General features: G+C 52.2%; 1 protein-coding gene across 4 annotated transcripts in view; it reads right to left on the bottom strand.

Annotated features, from left to right (window-relative positions):
* Nucleotides 1-18,773, bottom strand: part of SPEN (spen family transcriptional repressor) — a 63,761-nt gene that overhangs the window by 26,836 nt on the left and 18,152 nt on the right. For 3 of the 4 annotated variants that reach the window (XM_083161821.1, XM_083161823.1, XM_083161822.1), the window contains exon 3: nt 17,114-17,584. The exons of the other annotated variant lie outside the window; for it this stretch is intronic. In XM_083161821.1, the coding sequence (XP_083017947.1) occupies nt 17,114-17,584 (471 nt within the window). The remainder of the gene's footprint in view (nt 1-17,113; nt 17,585-18,773) is intronic. 4 annotated transcript variants of the gene reach the window in all.

Below are 18,773 nucleotides of genomic sequence, written 5' to 3'. Positions count from 1 at the left end.
GGCTTAGAGTCAGGTTCTATTAGACGTTAATTAGGGAGGTGGACTCTGATGGCACCTCCATAGGCTGAGAGAACACGAGGTTCTGCAGACTGAGCATGTGGTCCAAAGCACGGACAGGTGCCGGCCTAGAACAAGGCTCCCCCGATGGTATCTGCTGTAGGACATGCATTACATGGAGGTTCTGCAGACTGACCATGTGGCCCAGAGAACGGACAGCCGCAGGCCTAGAACAAGGCTCCCCGATGGTATCTGCTGTAGGACATGCATTACATGGAGGTTCTGCAGACTGACCATGTGGCCCAGAGAACGGACAGCCGCAGGCCTAGAACAAGGCTCCCCGATGGTATCTGCTGTAGGACATGCATTACATGGAGGTTCTGCAGACTGACCATGTGGCCCAGAGAACGGACAGCCGCAGGCCTAGAACAAGGCTCCCCGATGGTATCTGCTGTAGGACATGCATTACATGGAGGTTCTGCAGACTGACCATGTGGTCCAAAGCACGGACAGCTGCAGGCCTAGAACAAGGCTCCCCGATAGTATCTGCTGTAGGACATGCATTACATGGAGGTTCTGCAGACTGACCATGTGGTCCAAAGCACGGACAGCTGCAGGCCTAGAACAAGGCTCCCCGATGGTATCTGCTGTAGGACATGCATTACATGGAGGTTCTCCAGACTGACCATGTGGCCCAGAGAACGGACAGCTACCGGCCTAGAACAAGGCTCCCCGATGGTATCTGCTGTAGGACATGCATTACATGGAGGTTCTGCAGACTGACCATGTGGCCCAGAGAACGGACAGCCGCAGGCCTAGAACAAGGCTCCCCGATGGTATCTGCTGTAGGACATGCATTACATGGAGGTTCTGCAGACTGACCATGTGGCCCAGAGAACGGACAGCCGCAGGCCTAGAACAAGGCTCCCCGATGGTATCTGCTGTAGGACATGCATTACATGGAGGTTCTGCAGACTGACCATGTGGCCCAGAGAACGGACAGCCGCAGGCCTAGAACAAGGCTCCCCGATGGTATCTGCTGTAGGACATGCATTACATGGAGGTTCTGCAGACTGACCATGTGGTCCAAAGCACGGACAGCTGCAGGCCTAGAACAAGGCTCCCCGATAGTATCTGCTGTAGGACATGCATTACATGGAGGTTCTGCAGACTGACCATGTGGTCCAAAGCACGGACAGCTGCAGGCCTAGAACAAGGCTCCCCGATGGTATCTGCTGTAGGACATGCATTACATGGAGGTTCTCCAGACTGACCATGTGGCCCAGAGAACGGACAGCTACCGGCCTAGAACAAGGCTCCCCGATGGTATCTGCTGTAGGACATGCATTACATGGAGGTTCTGCAGACTGACCATGTGGCCCAGAGAACGGACAGCCGCAGGCCTAGAACAAGGCTCCCCGATGGTATCTGCTGTAGGACATGCATTACATGGAGGTTCTGCAGACTGACCATGTGGCCCAGAGAACGGACAGCCGCAGGCCTAGAACAAGGCTCCCCGATGGTATCTGCTGTAGGACATGCATTACATGGAGGTTCTGCAGACTGACCATGTGGCCCAGAGAACGGACAGCCGCAGGCCTAGAACAAGGCTCCCCGATGGTATCTGCTGTAGGACATGCATTACATGGAGGTTCTGCAGACTGACCATGTGGTCCAAAGCACGGACAGCTGCAGGCCTAGAACAAGGCTCCCCGATAGTATCTGCTGTAGGACATGCATTACATGGAGGTTCTGCAGACTGACCATGTGGTCCAAAGCACGGACAGCTGCAGGCCTAGAACAAGGCTCCCCGATGGTATCTGCTGTAGGACATGCATTACATGGAGGTTCTCCAGACTGACCATGTGGCCCAGAGAACGGACAGCTACCGGCCTAGAACAAGGCTCCCCGATGGTATCTGCTGTAGGACATGCATTACATGGAGGTTCTGCAGACTGACCATGTGGCCCAGAGAACGGACAGCTGCAGGCCTACAACAAGGCTCCCCGATGGTATCTGCTGTAGGACATGCATTACATGGAGGTTCTGCAGACTGACCATGTGGTCCAAAGCACGGACAGCTGCAGGCCTAGAACAAGGCTCCCCGATAGTATCTGCTGTAGGACATGCATTACATGGAGGTTCTGCAGACTGACCATGTGGTCCAAAGCACGGACAGCTGCAGGCCTAGAACAAGGCTCCCCGATGGTATCTGCTGTAGGACATGCATTACATGGAGGTTCTCCAGACTGACCATGTGGCCCAGAGAACGGACAGCTACCGGCCTAGAACAAGGCTCCCCGATGGTATCTGCTGTAGGACATGCATTACATGGAGGTTCTGCAGACTGACCATGTGGCCCAGAGAACGGACAGCTGCAGGCCTACAACAAGGCTCCCCGATGGTATCTGCTGTAGGACATGCATTACATGGAGGTTCTCCAGACTGACCATGTGGCCCAGAGAACGGACAGCTACCGGCCTAGAACAAGGCTCCCCGATGGTATCTGCTGTAGGACATGCATTACATGGAGGTTCTCCAGACTGACCATGTGGCCCAGAGAACGGACAGCTACCGGCCTAGAACAAGGCTCCCCGATGGTATCTGCTGTAGGACATGCATTACATGGAGGTTCTGCAGACTGACCATGTGGTCCAAAGCACGGACAGCTGCAGGCCTAGAACAAGGCTCCCCGATAGTATCTGCTGTAGGACATGCATTACATGGAGGTTCTGCAGACTGACCATGTGGTCCAAAGCACGGACAGCTGCAGGCCTAGAACAAGGCTCCCCGATGGTATCTGCTGTAGGACATGCATTACATGGAGGTTCTCCAGACTGACCATGTGGCCCAGAGAACGGACAGCTACCGGCCTAGAACAAGGCTCCCCGATGGTATCTGCTGTAGGACACGCATTACATGGAGGTTCTGCAGACTGACCATGTAGCCCAGAGCATGGACAGCTGCCAGCTAATTCCTAGAAACAAGACACAAACCAGAGAACCACACTGCGGGAATCCATCTGTACTGAACCAATCACCCAATGGCTGGGGGGAAAGCTGGCCACAGACACAAATACCCAGCACTTCCAGTCATGGCTCGCACATTGCAGACCACATCGGTGAGTCCACCACAAGCCATGACACACACAGCAAAGACCTTGACATTCCATTCCGGATCACCTGATGGACAACGGATGTCCTTATACCCTTACATAACACCGCACATGAGCAAACATACAGGATTATATAGGGAGCATCCCAGCACAGCCAGTCACATCCTCACCTAACGAGGAATGAGGGTCCTGATTGCAAGAGCTGACATTTTAATGGCCAGTAGGGTACAACCTTTTAAGAGTTCGTACATTGTGTCTCTGTCACCAGGTGAGATTATGGGAAGGGAGGTGACAGCCCAACTTACTGAGTCCCTGAGGGTGGCTATGGTCGACACGAGAAGGATGACATGAGCTTTTGGAACTTTCTCCCCCATTTTTTTTTTTTTACTTTGTCATAATTCACCACCACGTGGCCTTCGGTGGGAACGATAAAGTGGGCAGAGAAGTGGAGCAAGACGTATGGCGAGGGGATGCAGTACACTTACTGGGGAGTCCTGGTGCCAAGATGTCGACACGGACACCAACAAAAAGTGAAATACTCATGTCGACCTTTTTGTTGAGTCAGCATTTTTTTTCAATCTTGAACTTGGGCATGTCAAACGTCTGGGGACAACTCAGATATTGCTGACCTAATATACAACACGCAGTAATAATACAAATCTTCCAGCAAACTGAGAAGGAAGAAAAAATAAGTGCTGGTCAGCAGGAAGCCCCCCGAGGTGCGCCAGTGATAACACAGACCTGCCCGTAGCATCACCTGCAGATATAACAACAAGCGCTGACCTCTATATACCCTATTACACAGTACAATAACCAGCAGCAAGTGCTAGCTCACTGGGCAAGTAGCAGGTTTATTCTAGTCTGCACTGATGCTGGCTGGATAGTAATAGCACATGGGTGCAGAAGACGCTACTAAGCACTAGTCTTGTATCCCCAACAAGAACGTGTCTGACCGGTTTGGCCGACACCATTTGCTAGTGATTTTCCCTGGATAGATTATACCAGAAACACAGAGACTATCTTAGGGATCGTTCTCGGATAACAGAGCATGCTGGGAAACGCAGCCGTACCATCATGGAGAGCAGAAATGGGGTTTCTAGGCCATACATACAGGATTTCACATGGAAGTCTCTGCGCCTGCTGATAACCTGCACACACACACAGGGACGCCTGCTGATAACCTGCACACACACATTTAAGTCTCTGTTCCTGACTCGATGGCACTGCAGCCAGACGCTGACGGATGGGGAGACGCAAGCTGAGACAAATCTTCATTTACTAACTGAAAATGCAGGGAGGAAAGATTGCTGGGCAGAGGGCAGATCTAGGCTAGGATTGGTCACTTGTGTTCCCAACTCGCAGAGAATCCCAATACAGCTATAGGAGATGTTCTATTCCCTCAGTCCTTTCCCAGTTATTCCATAGGATGGGGACTGACATTACTGTCTGTATTCTATACACAGTAACTACATAATTCTTACAGCGGAATCCAACGTATCCCAACTGTAATGCCAAGAGATACTGATCTTATAAATCCACTGGATCTCTGCAGCAGAGCACCAATGACACCGCAGTTTCCTGCACGGGCTGCAATGTGATGGTTGGGCCCATTGATACATGAACAAACAGAAGATACAATGGGAGCAGCTGCACTATAAACCCCAGCTGTCCCTGCCTCCTGGGTGGTGTATCTGTCTATCAGACATCCCCGGACCGAGGGAAAGGGGAGCCGGAACACAGCGGGATAGTACACCTACCCACTAGGCGTCAGCCTCCCATACCTAACCCTACAGCTCAGTGTAGTGTTCCTTCATATGGCACTGCCAACAAACATCAACGGTTACCCCACACAATTTCTGATGCTTACAGACATGTCCCCATACATCTATAATGCAGCCCAACACCGCTTTGTACGCCATGGCTTATAGGGCCCAATGCTAGCAGAGGTTTTGGGGACCTGGTGGCTGACTGAGATATGTCACCCCATGAGGTGCACGGAGCGGGATGTAGGAGGACGCAGCTATTTACCATCATATATATAACGCCACATCTAACACTGTACATAAACAGAGGCGCAGGCAGGAAGTACATGGTATATACACGCTGCGGTATCAGGGGACCCAAGGGATGACATTATACCTAATGGATAGACAAGGGGCAGACTAGATGGGCCAAGCGGCTCTTATCTGCCGTCACATTCTAGGGTTCTATCAACCTCCTGTTAGAGGTGAAGGGGTACTGGGGATTAATCTCACATTATAGTAAATGTACCCCGTGGAGAGTACGGCAATGTAAAGATGCTTGGGATAGGCATATGAACACCCTCAGAAAATGAATGTTAGTCTGAGAGTCTGATGGGGAGAGGTAGAGAATTCCAGAGGTAGGAAGCAGGCAGGAAGTAACCAGATGGCAGGAGAGGTGTTTTGTGATATATCAGTAGTCTCTGGTATCACACGCCTCCTGTGACATGTGACTCCCCGTGCCACAGCTATTGTACAGAAGTTACTCATTTATGGAGAATGTTGTCAGGACGACTCCTCGCATGTGACCTGGTAAGTGGCAGGTGATTAAGCATTGCACATAGCAGTCCTGGGAACGGTCAGACAGGTGAGGATAATAGAAGGTGGAAGGGACACATTCCTCAGTAGATCACAGGTGATCAGCTCTGCTAGCTGCAGGGGTAGAGGGCGACATGGAGAAGGCCAGACTCTGGGAACCAGCAGCAAGTATGCCATAGCAGCTACTACAGCACGTACACAACGCCTGCTGGGCACAATGCCAGGGGCTGGTATTCCCACGTGATGTGCAATGCCCTACTGGCCCCAATAGCAGATGGGAAAGTGTCCAGACTACATGAGATCATGCCCTAAGTGCTAGGACAGAGCTACCATTTACTAAGTGCTATGCCAGCAATCAGATCTTTCCCTTGGGTGGAGAGGAGACACGAGAGCTGCATAATCCGGCCATGTCATCACATTACACCGTCATCATCTACCTACGACATACAGGTCACCGGTAGGAATGCCACAGCTCGGGAGACCAGGTCATGGCCTGGGGAAGGGATGCCATCCTGTCAGTCAGTAATGTAAGTGCCCAATCTGCCATCAGAACCGCTCTGCTCCCAGGGAGTGCCACGTGCACACTGCTCAGCCACAGCTCGGGAGGAGACCAGGACATGGCCTGGGGAAGGGATGCCATCCTGTCCGTCAGTAATGTAAGTGCCCAATCTGCCATCAGAACCGCTCTGCTCCCGAGGAATGCCACGTGCACACTGCTCAGCCACAGCTCGGGAGGAGACCAGGTCATGGCCTGGGGAAGAGATGCCATCCTGTCAGTCAGTAATGTAAGTGCCCAATCTGCCAACAGAACCGCTCTGCTCCCGGGGAATGCCACGTGCACACTGCTCAGCCACAGCTCGGGAGGAGACTAGGTCATGGCCTGGGGAAGGGATGCCATCCTGTCAGTCAGTAATGTAAGTGCCCAATCTGCCATCAGAACCGCTCTGCTCCCGGGGAATGCCACATGCACACTGCTCAGCCACAGCTCGGGAGGAGACCAGGTCATGGCCTGGGGAAGGGATGCCATCCTGTCAGTCAGTAATGTAAGTGCCCAATCTGCCATCAGAACCGCTCTGCTCCCAGGGAGTGCCACGTGCACACTGCTCAGCCACAGCTCGGGAGGAGACCAGGACATGGCCTGGGGAAGGGATGCCATCCTGTCCGTCAGTAATGTAAGTGCCCAATCTGCCATCAGAACCGCTCTGCTCCCGAGGAATGCCACGTGTACACTGCAAAGCCACAGCTCGGGAGACCAGGACATGGCCTGGGGAAGAGATGCCATCCTGTCAGTCAGTAATGTAAGTGCCCAATCTGCCATCAGAACCGCTCTGCTCCCAGGGAGTGCCACGTGCACACTGCTCAGCCACAGCTCGGGAGGAGACCAGGACATGGCCTGGGGAAGGGATGCCATCCTGTCCGTCAGTAATGTAAGTGCCCAATCTGCCATCAGAACCGCTCTGCTCCCGAGGAATGCCACGTGCACACTGCTCAGCCACAGCTCGGGAGGAGACCAGGTCATGGCCTGGGGAAGAGATGCCATCCTGTCAGTCAGTAATGTAAGTGCCCAGTGCCCAATCTGCCAACAGAACCGCTCTGCTCCCGGGGAATGCCACGTGCACACTGCTCAGCCACAGCTCGGGAGGAGACCAGGACATGGCCTGGGGAAGGGATGGCATCCTGTCCGTCAGTAATGTAAGTGCCCAATCTGCCAACAGAACCGCTCTGCTCCCGGGGAATGCCACGTGCACACTGCTCATCCACAGCTCGGGAGGAGACCAGGACATGGCCTGGGGAAGGGATGCCATCCTGTCAGTAATGTAAGTGCCCAATCTGCCATCAGAACCGCTCTGCTCCCGAGGAATGCCACGTGCACACTGCTCAGCCACAGCTCGGGAGACCAGGACATGGCCTGGGGAAGAGATGCCATCCTGTCAGTCAGTAATGTAAGTGCCCAATCTGCCAACAGAACCGCTCTGCTCCCGGGGAATGCCACGTGCACACTGCTCATCCACAGCTCGGGAGGAGACCAGGACATGGCCTGGGGAAGGGATGCCATCCTGTCCGTCAGTAATGTAAGTGCCCAATCTGCCATCAGAACCGCTCTGCTCCCGGGGAATGCCACGTGCACACTGCTCAGCCACAGCTCGGGAGGAGACCAGGACATGGCCTGGGGAAGGGATGCCATCCTGTCCGTCAGTAATGTAAGTGCCCAATCTGCCAACAGAACCGCTCTGCTCCCGGGGAATGCCACGTGCACACTGCTCATCCACAGCTCGGGAGGAGACCAGGACATGGCCTGGGGAAGGGATGCCATCCTGTCCGTCAGTAATGTAAGTGCCCAATCTGCCATCAGAACCGCTCTGCTCCCGAGGAATGCCACGTGCACACTGCTCAGCCACAGCTCGGGAGGAGACCAGGACATGGCCTGGGGAAGGGATGCCATCCTGTCCGTCAGTAATGTAAGTGCCCAATCTGCCATCAGAACCGCTCTGCTCCCGAGGAATGCCACGTGCACACTGCTCAGCCACAGCTCGGGAGACCAGGACATGGCCTGGGGAAGAGATGCCATCCTGTCAGTCAGTAATGTAAGTGCCCAATCTGCCAACAGAACCGCTCTGCTCCCGGGGAATGCCACGTGCACACTGCTCATCCACAGCTTGGGAGGAGACCAGGTCATGGCCTGGGGAAGGGATGCCATCCTGTCAGTCAGTAATGTAAGTGTCCAATCTGCCATCAGAACCGCTCTGCTCCCGGGGAATGCCACGTGCACACTGCTCAGCCACAGCTCGGGAGGAGACCAGGACATGGCCTGGGGAAGGGATGCCATCCTGTCAGTAATGTAAGTGCCCAATCTGCCATCAGAACCGCTCTGCTCCCAGGGAGTGCCACGTGCACACTGCTCCGCCACAGCTCGGGAGGAGACCAGGACATGGCCTGGGGAAGGGATGCCATCCTGTCCGTCAGTAATGTAAGTGCCCAATCTGCCATCAGAACCGCTCTGCTCCCGAGGAATGCCACGTGCACACTGCTCAGCCACAGCTCGGGAGGAGACCAGGTCATGGCCTGGGGAAGAGATGCCATCCTGTCAGTCAGTAATGTAAGTGCCCAGTGCCCAATCTGCCAACAGAACCGCTCTGCTCCCGGGGAATGCCACGTGCACACTGCTCAGCCACAGCTCGGGAGGAGACCAGGACATGGCCTGGGGAAGGGATGGCATCCTGTCCGTCAGTAATGTAAGTGCCCAATCTGCCAACAGAACCGCTCTGCTCCCGGGGAATGCCACGTGCACACTGCTCATCCACAGCTCGGGAGGAGACCAGGACATGGCCTGGGGAAGGGATGCCATCCTGTCAGTAATGTAAGTGCCCAATCTGCCATCAGAACCGCTCTGCTCCCGAGGAATGCCACGTGCACACTGCTCAGCCACAGCTCGGGAGACCAGGACATGGCCTGGGGAAGAGATGCCATCCTGTCAGTCAGTAATGTAAGTGCCCAATCTGCCAACAGAACCGCTCTGCTCCCGGGGAATGCCACGTGCACACTGCTCATCCACAGCTCGGGAGGAGACCAGGACATGGCCTGGGGAAGGGATGCCATCCTGTCCGTCAGTAATGTAAGTGCCCAATCTGCCATCAGAACCGCTCTGCTCCCGGGGAATGCCACGTGCACACTGCTCAGCCACAGCTCGGGAGGAGACCAGGACATGGCCTGGGGAAGGGATGCCATCCTGTCCGTCAGTAATGTAAGTGCCCAATCTGCCAACAGAACCGCTCTGCTCCCGGGGAATGCCACGTGCACACTGCTCATCCACAGCTCGGGAGGAGACCAGGACATGGCCTGGGGAAGGGATGCCATCCTGTCCGTCAGTAATGTAAGTGTCCAATCTGCCATCAGAACCGTTCTGCTCCCGGGGAATGCCACGTGCACACTGCTCAGCCACAGCTCGGGAGGAGACCAGGACATGGCCTGGGGAAGGGATGCCATCCTGTCAGTCAGTAATGTAAGTGCCCAATCTGCCATCAGAACCGCTCTGCTCCCGGGGAATGCCATGTGCACACTGCTGAGCCACAGCTCGGGAGGAGACCAGGTCATGGCCTGGGGAAGAGATGCCATCCTGTCAGTCAGTAATGTAAGTGCCCAATCTGCCATCAGAACCGCTCTGCTCCCGGGGAATGCCATGTGCACACTGCTGAGCCACAGCTCGGGAGGAGACCAGGTCATGGCCTGGGGAAGGGATGCCATCCTGTCAGTCAGTAATGTAAGTGCCCAATCTGCCATCAGAACCGCTCTGCTCCCGGGGAATGCCACGTGCACACTGCTCATCCACAGCTCGGGAGGAGACCAGGACATGGCCTGGGGAAGGGATGCCATCCTGTCAGTCAGTAATGTAAGTGCCCAATCTGCCATCAGAACCGCTCTGCTCCCGGGGAATGCCACGTGCACACAGGCAATATATTTATTGGAGACTTTAATACTTTCTCATCCACGTGGACCACGATTGGGAACGGTAAAGCGTGCCAAGCACAGCGAGGGGACGCGCTACACTTTCTGGTGGTCCATGTGCATCCACATAAAAAATTGACACAAAAAAAACCCCTCACATTGACCTTTTGGGGTCAATCCAATGAACCAAAGCAGCAGTTGTGTGTGCCCAGTCCCTGCCTGATGCCCGCCGCTCTGCAGCAGGGCAAATCATTGGTCCTTACAGATTATTAGGAACATACAATGCAGACGTGTGCACAGACCATATAGGGAGAAGTCCGCGTTTCACAACGTAATCAGGCTTTCGCTTTCCTTTATGTATTTGTGCTATAAAATCAGAGAATCTGATTGGCAGCTGGAGACACCAGTTTGCATATAATTGGAGGAGATCTGTAGGAGCCAAGACATTTCCCAACCAAACACACAGAGACAAGTTACTAATGGGCCTTCCGGTGATATTCCATACCCCATCCCGCGGGCTGCTTCTATACCGGTCCCACCATACAGCATCCTCCGGACACATTTAGGATACACTCATGTAATCACTGGCTCGGGAAAGAAATGGGAAGAAGAGGTCATCCCACGGCTGGGCACACCTCCCTTCTGTACCACAAGTCTGGTTGTGAGATCATTTTATCAGCTGTGATTGGCTTTTACATACACTGGCAGCGAGACTACGTTCACCCCAGAGTTTTCTGCATGCCCCGGAATAATGCTACAGGCCGACGCGTCTCAGGAGATCATGTACGCAGACTCTGTACAAGGAGCAACAGGCTGCACCCGGTGACCGTGTAAACTGCACTAATAGCAGCATAGTGTGAGGTACAATAGAGAGGTTCCAGGTTCCTCTCTAACATCTTTGTCCCCAAGGCGAGAAATGATAAAGCTCCAGGGAACCATTATATTATATATATCACACACAGTTGCAATAAAAAGTATGTGAACCCTTTGTAATAACCTGGATTTCTGCATAAATAGGCCATAAAATGTGTTCGTATCTTCAGCAATAGACAAACAGTCTCCTTATACTAATACCACACAGACAACGATCTGTTTTCATGTTTTTACTGAACACACCATGTAAACATTCACAGTGCAGGTGGACAAAGTAGGACTTCTCCAACAGCTAATTGGAGTCAGGGGTCAGCCAACCTGGAGTCCAATCAATGAGCCTATATTGGAGGTGTTCGTTAAAGCTGCCCTAAACTATAAAAAAAAACACACACACACCGGTTTTGAGTTTGCTATTCTCGAAAAAGCATTGCCTGATGTGAACCATGCCTCGCACAAAAGAGCTCTCAAAAGATATACGATAAAGAATCGTTGACTTGCATAATACTGAAAAGGGTTACAAAGGAGACCTAAAAGCCTTGATGTTCATCAGTCCAGATTAAGGCAAATTGTCTATAAAAATGACTGCAAGAGCACAGCGCAGAATGCTCAGTGAGGTGAAGTAGTATCCTAGAGTGTCAGCTAAACACACAGACATCTCTGGCACATGCCAACATCTCTGTTGTCGAATCTACTAATAACGCCTAGTTATACATAATTGCATTATAACCCTTAAATATAACAGCAAGCGCTGAAATAATTGCACACAAACTTGTAAAAATGTATGACAAAGCTTTACTTGTGAATTAACTTGATTACAGGAATTTACAAATGCGGACTAACACAAGAAACATAAAATTGATTAGCTAACAATAAACGACAATTATTCTAGATCACATCAAAATGGAAACCTATCAAGGACAGTGATCAGCCATTAAAACTCCTTCATAGTTACCTCCAGCCCCCGTGCTGGCCTGTTCTTCCTCAACTGCCTCACCGCTCCCTCTTTATGCCCAATATTTATACTTTGTTCACTTACTCTATTCTGCATATGGGCTAATATGTGATTAGACAAGTCAGTATTGAATTAATGATATTTTAATAACTCACGTCATCTAGGCCTGGTTACTATGCAGAGAAAGTTCGAGTCCTCCTAGACCTGAAGGCCTTGGAGTCCGTACCCTGTTATCTGGTTTGTTCCCATTACGGTTGACAAAACTGTGCAGACTGACTGTCTTCCTCGTCTTCTGTTCTATCAATACTGCATTAATAAAACTTATAAATCAAAACTATTTTCTACAAGAAATCACTTTTCCAGCACTGTTCTGAATCTTCAGCCATTTTATAATGTTTTTATGCAAGTCATAGTTGACAAAATGGTTGGTGCTTCTGACAAACCCCTGCTGCTTAGCGCAAAGGGTAGGCCTCATACGCTGTGGCTAGTACCTTGTGCAACAAGCTAACACCATCTGCAGCAATAATAAAAGTATTTAAGAAAACAGAGTGTAAGAAAAGCATAGAATTATTGATGCGTTCATTTCTGTTTTAACATACAATACGTAAAACACTAAAGAAGAACAGAATTAATGGGAGGACAGCACGGAGGAAGCCACTGCTGTCCACAAAAATACATTGCTGCACGTTTGAAGTTTGCAAAAAAGCACCTGGATGTTCCACAGCACTACTGGCAGAGTATTCTGTGGACAGATGAAACCAAAGTTGAGTTTTTTTGGAGATAAAAGGCACAGCACACCAACATCTATGAAGTATGGTGGAGGGGACATCATGGTTGTCAGGGTCTCATCAGATACAGGATTCTGGAATGGCCCTGTCGGAGTCCTGTCCTAAACCCAACTGAGATGCTGTGGCCTGACCGCAAGGCAGCGATTCACACCAGTCATCCCAAGAATATTGCTGAATTCAAACGGTTTTGTAAAGAGGAATGGTCCAAAATTCCTCCTGACCATTGTGCAGCTCTGATATACAACCATAGGAAACGTTTGGTAGAGGCTATTGGGCCAAAGGAGGGTCAACCAGATATTAAATCCAAGGGTTCACATACTTTGTCCCTCCTGCACTGTGAATGTTTACATGGTGTGTTAAATACAAACATGAGAACCGATGGTATTGGTATAAGCAGACTGTTTGTCGATCGATGAAGATCAGAACACATTTTATGGCCAATTTATGCAGAAAACCAGGTTATTCCAAAGGGTTCACATACTTTTTCTTGCAACGGTGCATAATAATAATAATATATATATATATATATATATATATATATATATATATATATATATATATATATATATATATATATATATATATATATATATATATATATATATATATCTCTGAACATAAAAACTGCCTCACTACACAGCTCTAACCCCCGTACACAGCTCTAACCCCCCCCCCCACAACCATCCCCTCACGAAGCAGCTCTAACCCCCGTACACAGCTCTAAACCCCCCCCCTACAACCATCCCCTCACGAAGCAGCTCTAACCCCCGTACACCCATCCCCTCACTCCACAGCTCTAACCCCCGTACACAGCTCTAACCCCCCCTACACCCATCCCCTCACTACGCAGCTCTAACCCCTGTACACCCATACCCTCACTCCACGGCTCTAATCCCCGAACACAGCTCTAAACCCCCCCCCCCCACACCACGCAGCTCTAACCCCCGTACCCCTTGCCGTTAGTTCCATCCCCCACAGTGTGCGCTCCTATATAGGCCACCCAGCCTCTAGTTCCATCCCCCACAGTGTGCGCTCCTATATAGGCCACCCAGCCGCTAGTTCTCTCCCCACATCGCGGGCTCCTATATAGGCCACCCAGCCTCTAGTTCCATCCCCACAGCGCGGGCTCCTATATAGGCCACCCAGCCTCTAGTTCCCTCCCCACAGCCGCTAGTTCCATCCCCACAGTGCGCGCTCCAAAATAGGCCACCCAGCCTCTAGTTCCATCCCCACAGTGTGTGCTCCTATACAGGCCACCCAGCCTCTAGTTCCATCCCCACAGTGCGCGCTCCTATATAGGCCACCCAGCCTCTAGTTCCCTCCCCACAGTGCACGCTCCTATATAGGCCACCCAGCCTCTGGTTCCCGCCCCACAGTGCGCGCTCCTATATAGGCCACCCAGCCTCTAGTTCCATCCCCACAGCGTGGGCTCCTATATAGGCCACCCAGCCTCTAGTTCCCTCCCCACAGTGCGCGCTCCTATACAGGCCACCCAGCCTCTGGTTCCATCCCCACAGTGCGCACTCCTATATAGGCCACCCAGCCTCTAGTTCCCTCCCCACAGTGCGCGCTCTTATACAGGCCACCAAGCCTCTAGTTCCCTCCCCACAGAGTGCGCTCCTATATAGGCCACCCAGCCTCTAGTTCCCTCCCCACAGTGCGCGCTCCTATACAGGCCACCCAGCCTCTGGTTCCATCCCCACAGTGCGCGCTCCTATATAGGCCACCCAGCCTCTAGTTCCATCCCCCACAGTGCGCGCTCCTATATAGGCCACCCAGCCTCTAGTTCCCTCCCCACAGTGCGCGCTCCTATATAGGCCACCCAGCCTCTAGTTCCATCCCCCACAGTGTGGGCTCCTATACAGGCCACCCAGCCTCTAGTTCCATCCCCACAGTGCGCGCTCCTATATAGGCCACCCAGCCTCTAGTTCCATCCCCAGTGTGCACAACTACATAATACCATCCAGCGGACACAGGGTTCGGGGGAGAGCGTTACTGCCCTGTGTACTATGTAGGTGCTGCATTTGCTTGTCGGTAGCAGAGGAGAACTCCCCATTACAGCAATAATCACCCGACAGCCCGTCACCATTTACACACTGGCTTATCAGGGCTGATGAGGAGGAACTAATAACACAATAGCGTTGGGAGACAGCGGCCTGTGTACATTACTGTTCCATAGCAGAGTGTGGGATATATGTGCTGGAACAGAGCTGCCAATGACAGAGCACAATCCCTCTCCCTGGGCTCTCTGTAACATATCCGGGTTAATTGGAAAGCAGTTCACACTCTGCATTAATCAGAGCCTCCCCTCCCCCACGCCGTGTGCTGCCAGTATGAGGAAGTGCAGTGTGCTCGGCCTGGGAGGTGGCACTCGGCCAAATGAAACTGGATTATTCCAGCCCAGACTGGCTGCAGACACACAAACAAGGAGCCTTATCCTCCGGCAGCTCGTCGGCTGTGTGGCCAGAGCTCACTCCCTGAGGCAGCGATGCATCTGACCGTGCTTGCGGTTCATTCCCACGCACAGGGGACACACTTCAAAGGGCAGATAGCAGCCCACGCCTCCCGCTTCCTGCGTTTTATGGCTCGGTAAAAATAAAGAACTAAAAATAAAAACGCCCCATTTCAGGCTTTCGTCACTTATATAATATATAATCCACAATCCCATGCAGAGGAGGAAAAGGGCGAGAGCGGGGAAATGTGACCCACAGGCCTTTGCCGCACTCTGGGGCAGCGGGAAGGTATGCCTCTTACTGGCATTATTCAATGTTACCGCCATCACGTGGCAAATGACCGTAAGTCGCGCGCACCGACAGTTCTCCGAGCGATTTCCCCAGGAGGCCACGGAAAAATGCTCATGAATACCGGGCTGGAATTTTGGTCAAGGTCATGTTGCCTATCGTCTCACCCACCATAAATTCCACCCGCTGTTATTATAAAATAAGTGACAATCAAAATGCCACCAAAACATATATGATCAATAGAATAACATCCGAGATCACAGACCATTGTGTCATGAGTGACGGAGGATTCCGAGCCCCTCATTATACCAGCGCATCAAGCCCCCATCGCACATCAGACCCTCTACTCCACAGCTTCTCAAAGTCCATCCTCAGGTCTCCTCACACAATCAAGTGGAATAAATAATTAGCTCCACCTGTGGATCTTTTAAAATGTGTCAGTGAGTAATGAGTTCACCTGTCGGGTGACCTGGTATACGGGAACGCTGTGGGGGGCCTGAGGACCGAATTTGAGAACCACTGCATGGTGCCAGATACTTGTTACTTGGGAAACCACAAACCATTCCAAATCCTGTTATCGATTTGCACCATGAAGGGAAAATGTGAGTAATGAGGTGAAAACGGCTAATGAGGAGACAAATGGCGCCAGAAGCCACAAAAATACGTACCAATAACAACCAATTGGCCCTAAGCGCGCACACACACACACACTGGGGTTCATTATTGTTGGGGAGCCAAATAGCCAACCAGTACATTTTGGGATTGTGGGATGAAACCCATGCAATTACAGAGAGAACATACAAACTTTGCATAGCCAAAGTTGGGTGCTGTGAGGCGGCAATGCTAACCATTACACCAGCCATACTGCCCCAACAGTCATCAGCGACGGTAGAAGGAGGATAGCTCATCTAACAGAAACAAAGATCAGGTACCCGGGAACCCGTAACCGTTCTCACCAGCACAACAGAGCACATGGCACCAGTCTGGGTCACGGCTGGAAGATCAGGTACCCGGGAACCCGTAACCATTCTCACCAGCACAACAGAGCACACATGGCATCAGTCTGGGACACGGCTGAAAGATCAGGTACCCGGGCACCCGCACCGTTCTCACAGTACAACAGAGCACACATGGCACCAGTCTGGGTCACAGCTGGAAGATCAGGTACCCGGGCACCCGCACCGTTCTCACAGTACAACAGAACACATGGCACCAGTCTGGGTCACAGCTGGAAGATCAGGTACCCGGGCACCCGCACCGTTCTCACAGTACAACAGAGCACACATGGCACCAGTCTGCGACACGGCTAGAAGATCAGGTACCCGGGCACCCGGACCATTCTCACAGTACAACAGAACACATGGCACCAGTCTGGGACACGGCTGGAAGATCAGGTACCCGGGCACCCGCACCGTTCTCACAGTACAACAGAACACATGGCACCAGTCTGGGTCACGGCTGGAAGATCAGGTACCCGGGCACCCGCACCCTTCTAACCAGCACAACAGAAGACATGGCACCCGTCTGGGACAGCATCGCTTAGAGAATACAGCGCACTGGGCTTCTGCCCCATTAAACACAGACAGAATCTGCCTCTGCGACTCATCCACCTTCTTCCATCGGAGTGCAGCGTCTGTGAGACCTACCTGTCGCTGCTTGTACTACTGCTGCTGCTGAGGGAGTCACTACTAGATGATCTACTCCTGGAGCCACTGCCGCTGGGCGACCTGGCGGGCCTTGACGCTTGGCTGGCCAGCCTCTGCGGGGACTGGTTCCTAGACTGGGATGAATGGGGCGAGCGGCTCCTGCTGTGCTGGTAGTTCCGGTCAGGACGCCTCCCTCGTACCTCCCTGGTAAGGTCATTTCTGTAAATATCCCTGTGCACCACACTGGGCAATGTAAACGGCTCCCGGGTCCTAGACTCGTATCGCGGATCGTGTGCGTCAAAGCGGCTTGGACTGCGGCGAGAATTATAGTATATTCCATGTTGTAAGGTCCGGTCACGTGGGCTATAGTAATCCTGGTCATAGTGTCGTGTCCTTTCCAAGCCAGCAGTCCCACGTTCTAGGTGTCCATAGGCACTGTGTTCATATGAACGCTCCCGTGTTTCAGAAGCCCTGCGGTAAGAAAAGGACAAGCTGTTCAGTCTCATGCCGTGTCTGAGGTTCTAAGAGAGCATTTCATGCAGTCATTATCAGTAACATTATCTACTACACTATGCACAGGGCTGATCGTGCGGGCCCGTGCTAGGGATCTGCGTGTGCGCGGGCCCCCGTGCTAGGGATCTGCGTGTGCGCGGGCCCCCGTGCTAGGGATCTGCGTGTGCGCGGGCCCCCGTGCTAGGGATCTGCGTGTGCGCGGGCCCCCGTGCTAGGGATCTGCGTGTGCGCGGGCCCCCCTGCTAGGGATCTGCGTGTGCGCGTGCGTTACATATAGTTACATAGTAGGTGAGGCTGAATAAAGACTTGCGTCCATCTAGTTCAACCTATGTTTATAGTATCTTATCCCTTGTTGTATAGTATGTTCTGATAATTTAAAGACAGATTGTTACTTATTCGCACCCATGGATGTTTTTAACCAATAAATGTTTATCCAACCTCATTTTAAAACGTATTTATAGTGTCTGGAAAGAGGGAGAGAGTTCCAAAGTTTGACTGCTCTGACTGTAAAGAGTTTTTTTCTTATAGATGAACAAAATCTTCTTTCTTCTAATCTAAACTTGTGCCCTTGCGTCCTAGATTCCTGTCTAGCAGAAAATAGGGTGTTGGACAGTTCCTTATATTGGCCCCTAATGTATTTGTACATGTTGAGCATGTCCCCCCTTAAGCATCTCTTCTCTAATGTAAATAGTCCCAGTGTGTGTGTGTGTGTGCGCGCACCAGTGCTAGGGATCTGCGTGTGTGTGTGTGTGGGCCAGTGCTAGGGATCTGTGGGTGTGTGTGTGTGCCAGTGCTAGGGATCTGCATGTGTGGGGGTGGGCCAGTGCTAGGGATCTGCGTGCGTGTGTGTGTGTGTGTGTGTGTGTGTGGGCCAGTGCTAGGGATCTGCGTGTGTGTGTGTGGGGGCCAGTGCTAGGGATCTGCGTGTGTGTGTGTGGGGGCCAGTGCTAGGGATCTGCGTGTGTGTGTGTGGAGGCCAGTGCTAGGGATCTGCGTGTGTGTGTGGGGGCCAGTGCTAGGGATCTGCGTGTGTGTTTGTGTGGGGGCCAATGCTAGGGATCTGTGTGTGTGTTTGTGTGGGGGCCAATGCTAGGGATCTGTGTGTGTGTGTGTGTGTGTGCCAGTGCTAGGGATCTGCGTGTGTGTG

The sequence above is a fragment of the Crinia signifera genome, chromosome 19 (genome assembly GCF_055691185.1).
Source record: "Crinia signifera chromosome 19, ASM5569118v1, whole genome shotgun sequence".
Lineage (NCBI taxonomy): Eukaryota > Metazoa > Chordata > Amphibia > Anura > Myobatrachidae > Crinia > Crinia signifera.
Note: the sequence above shows the minus strand (reverse complement) of the source record. Positions and strands in the feature narration are given on the sequence as shown.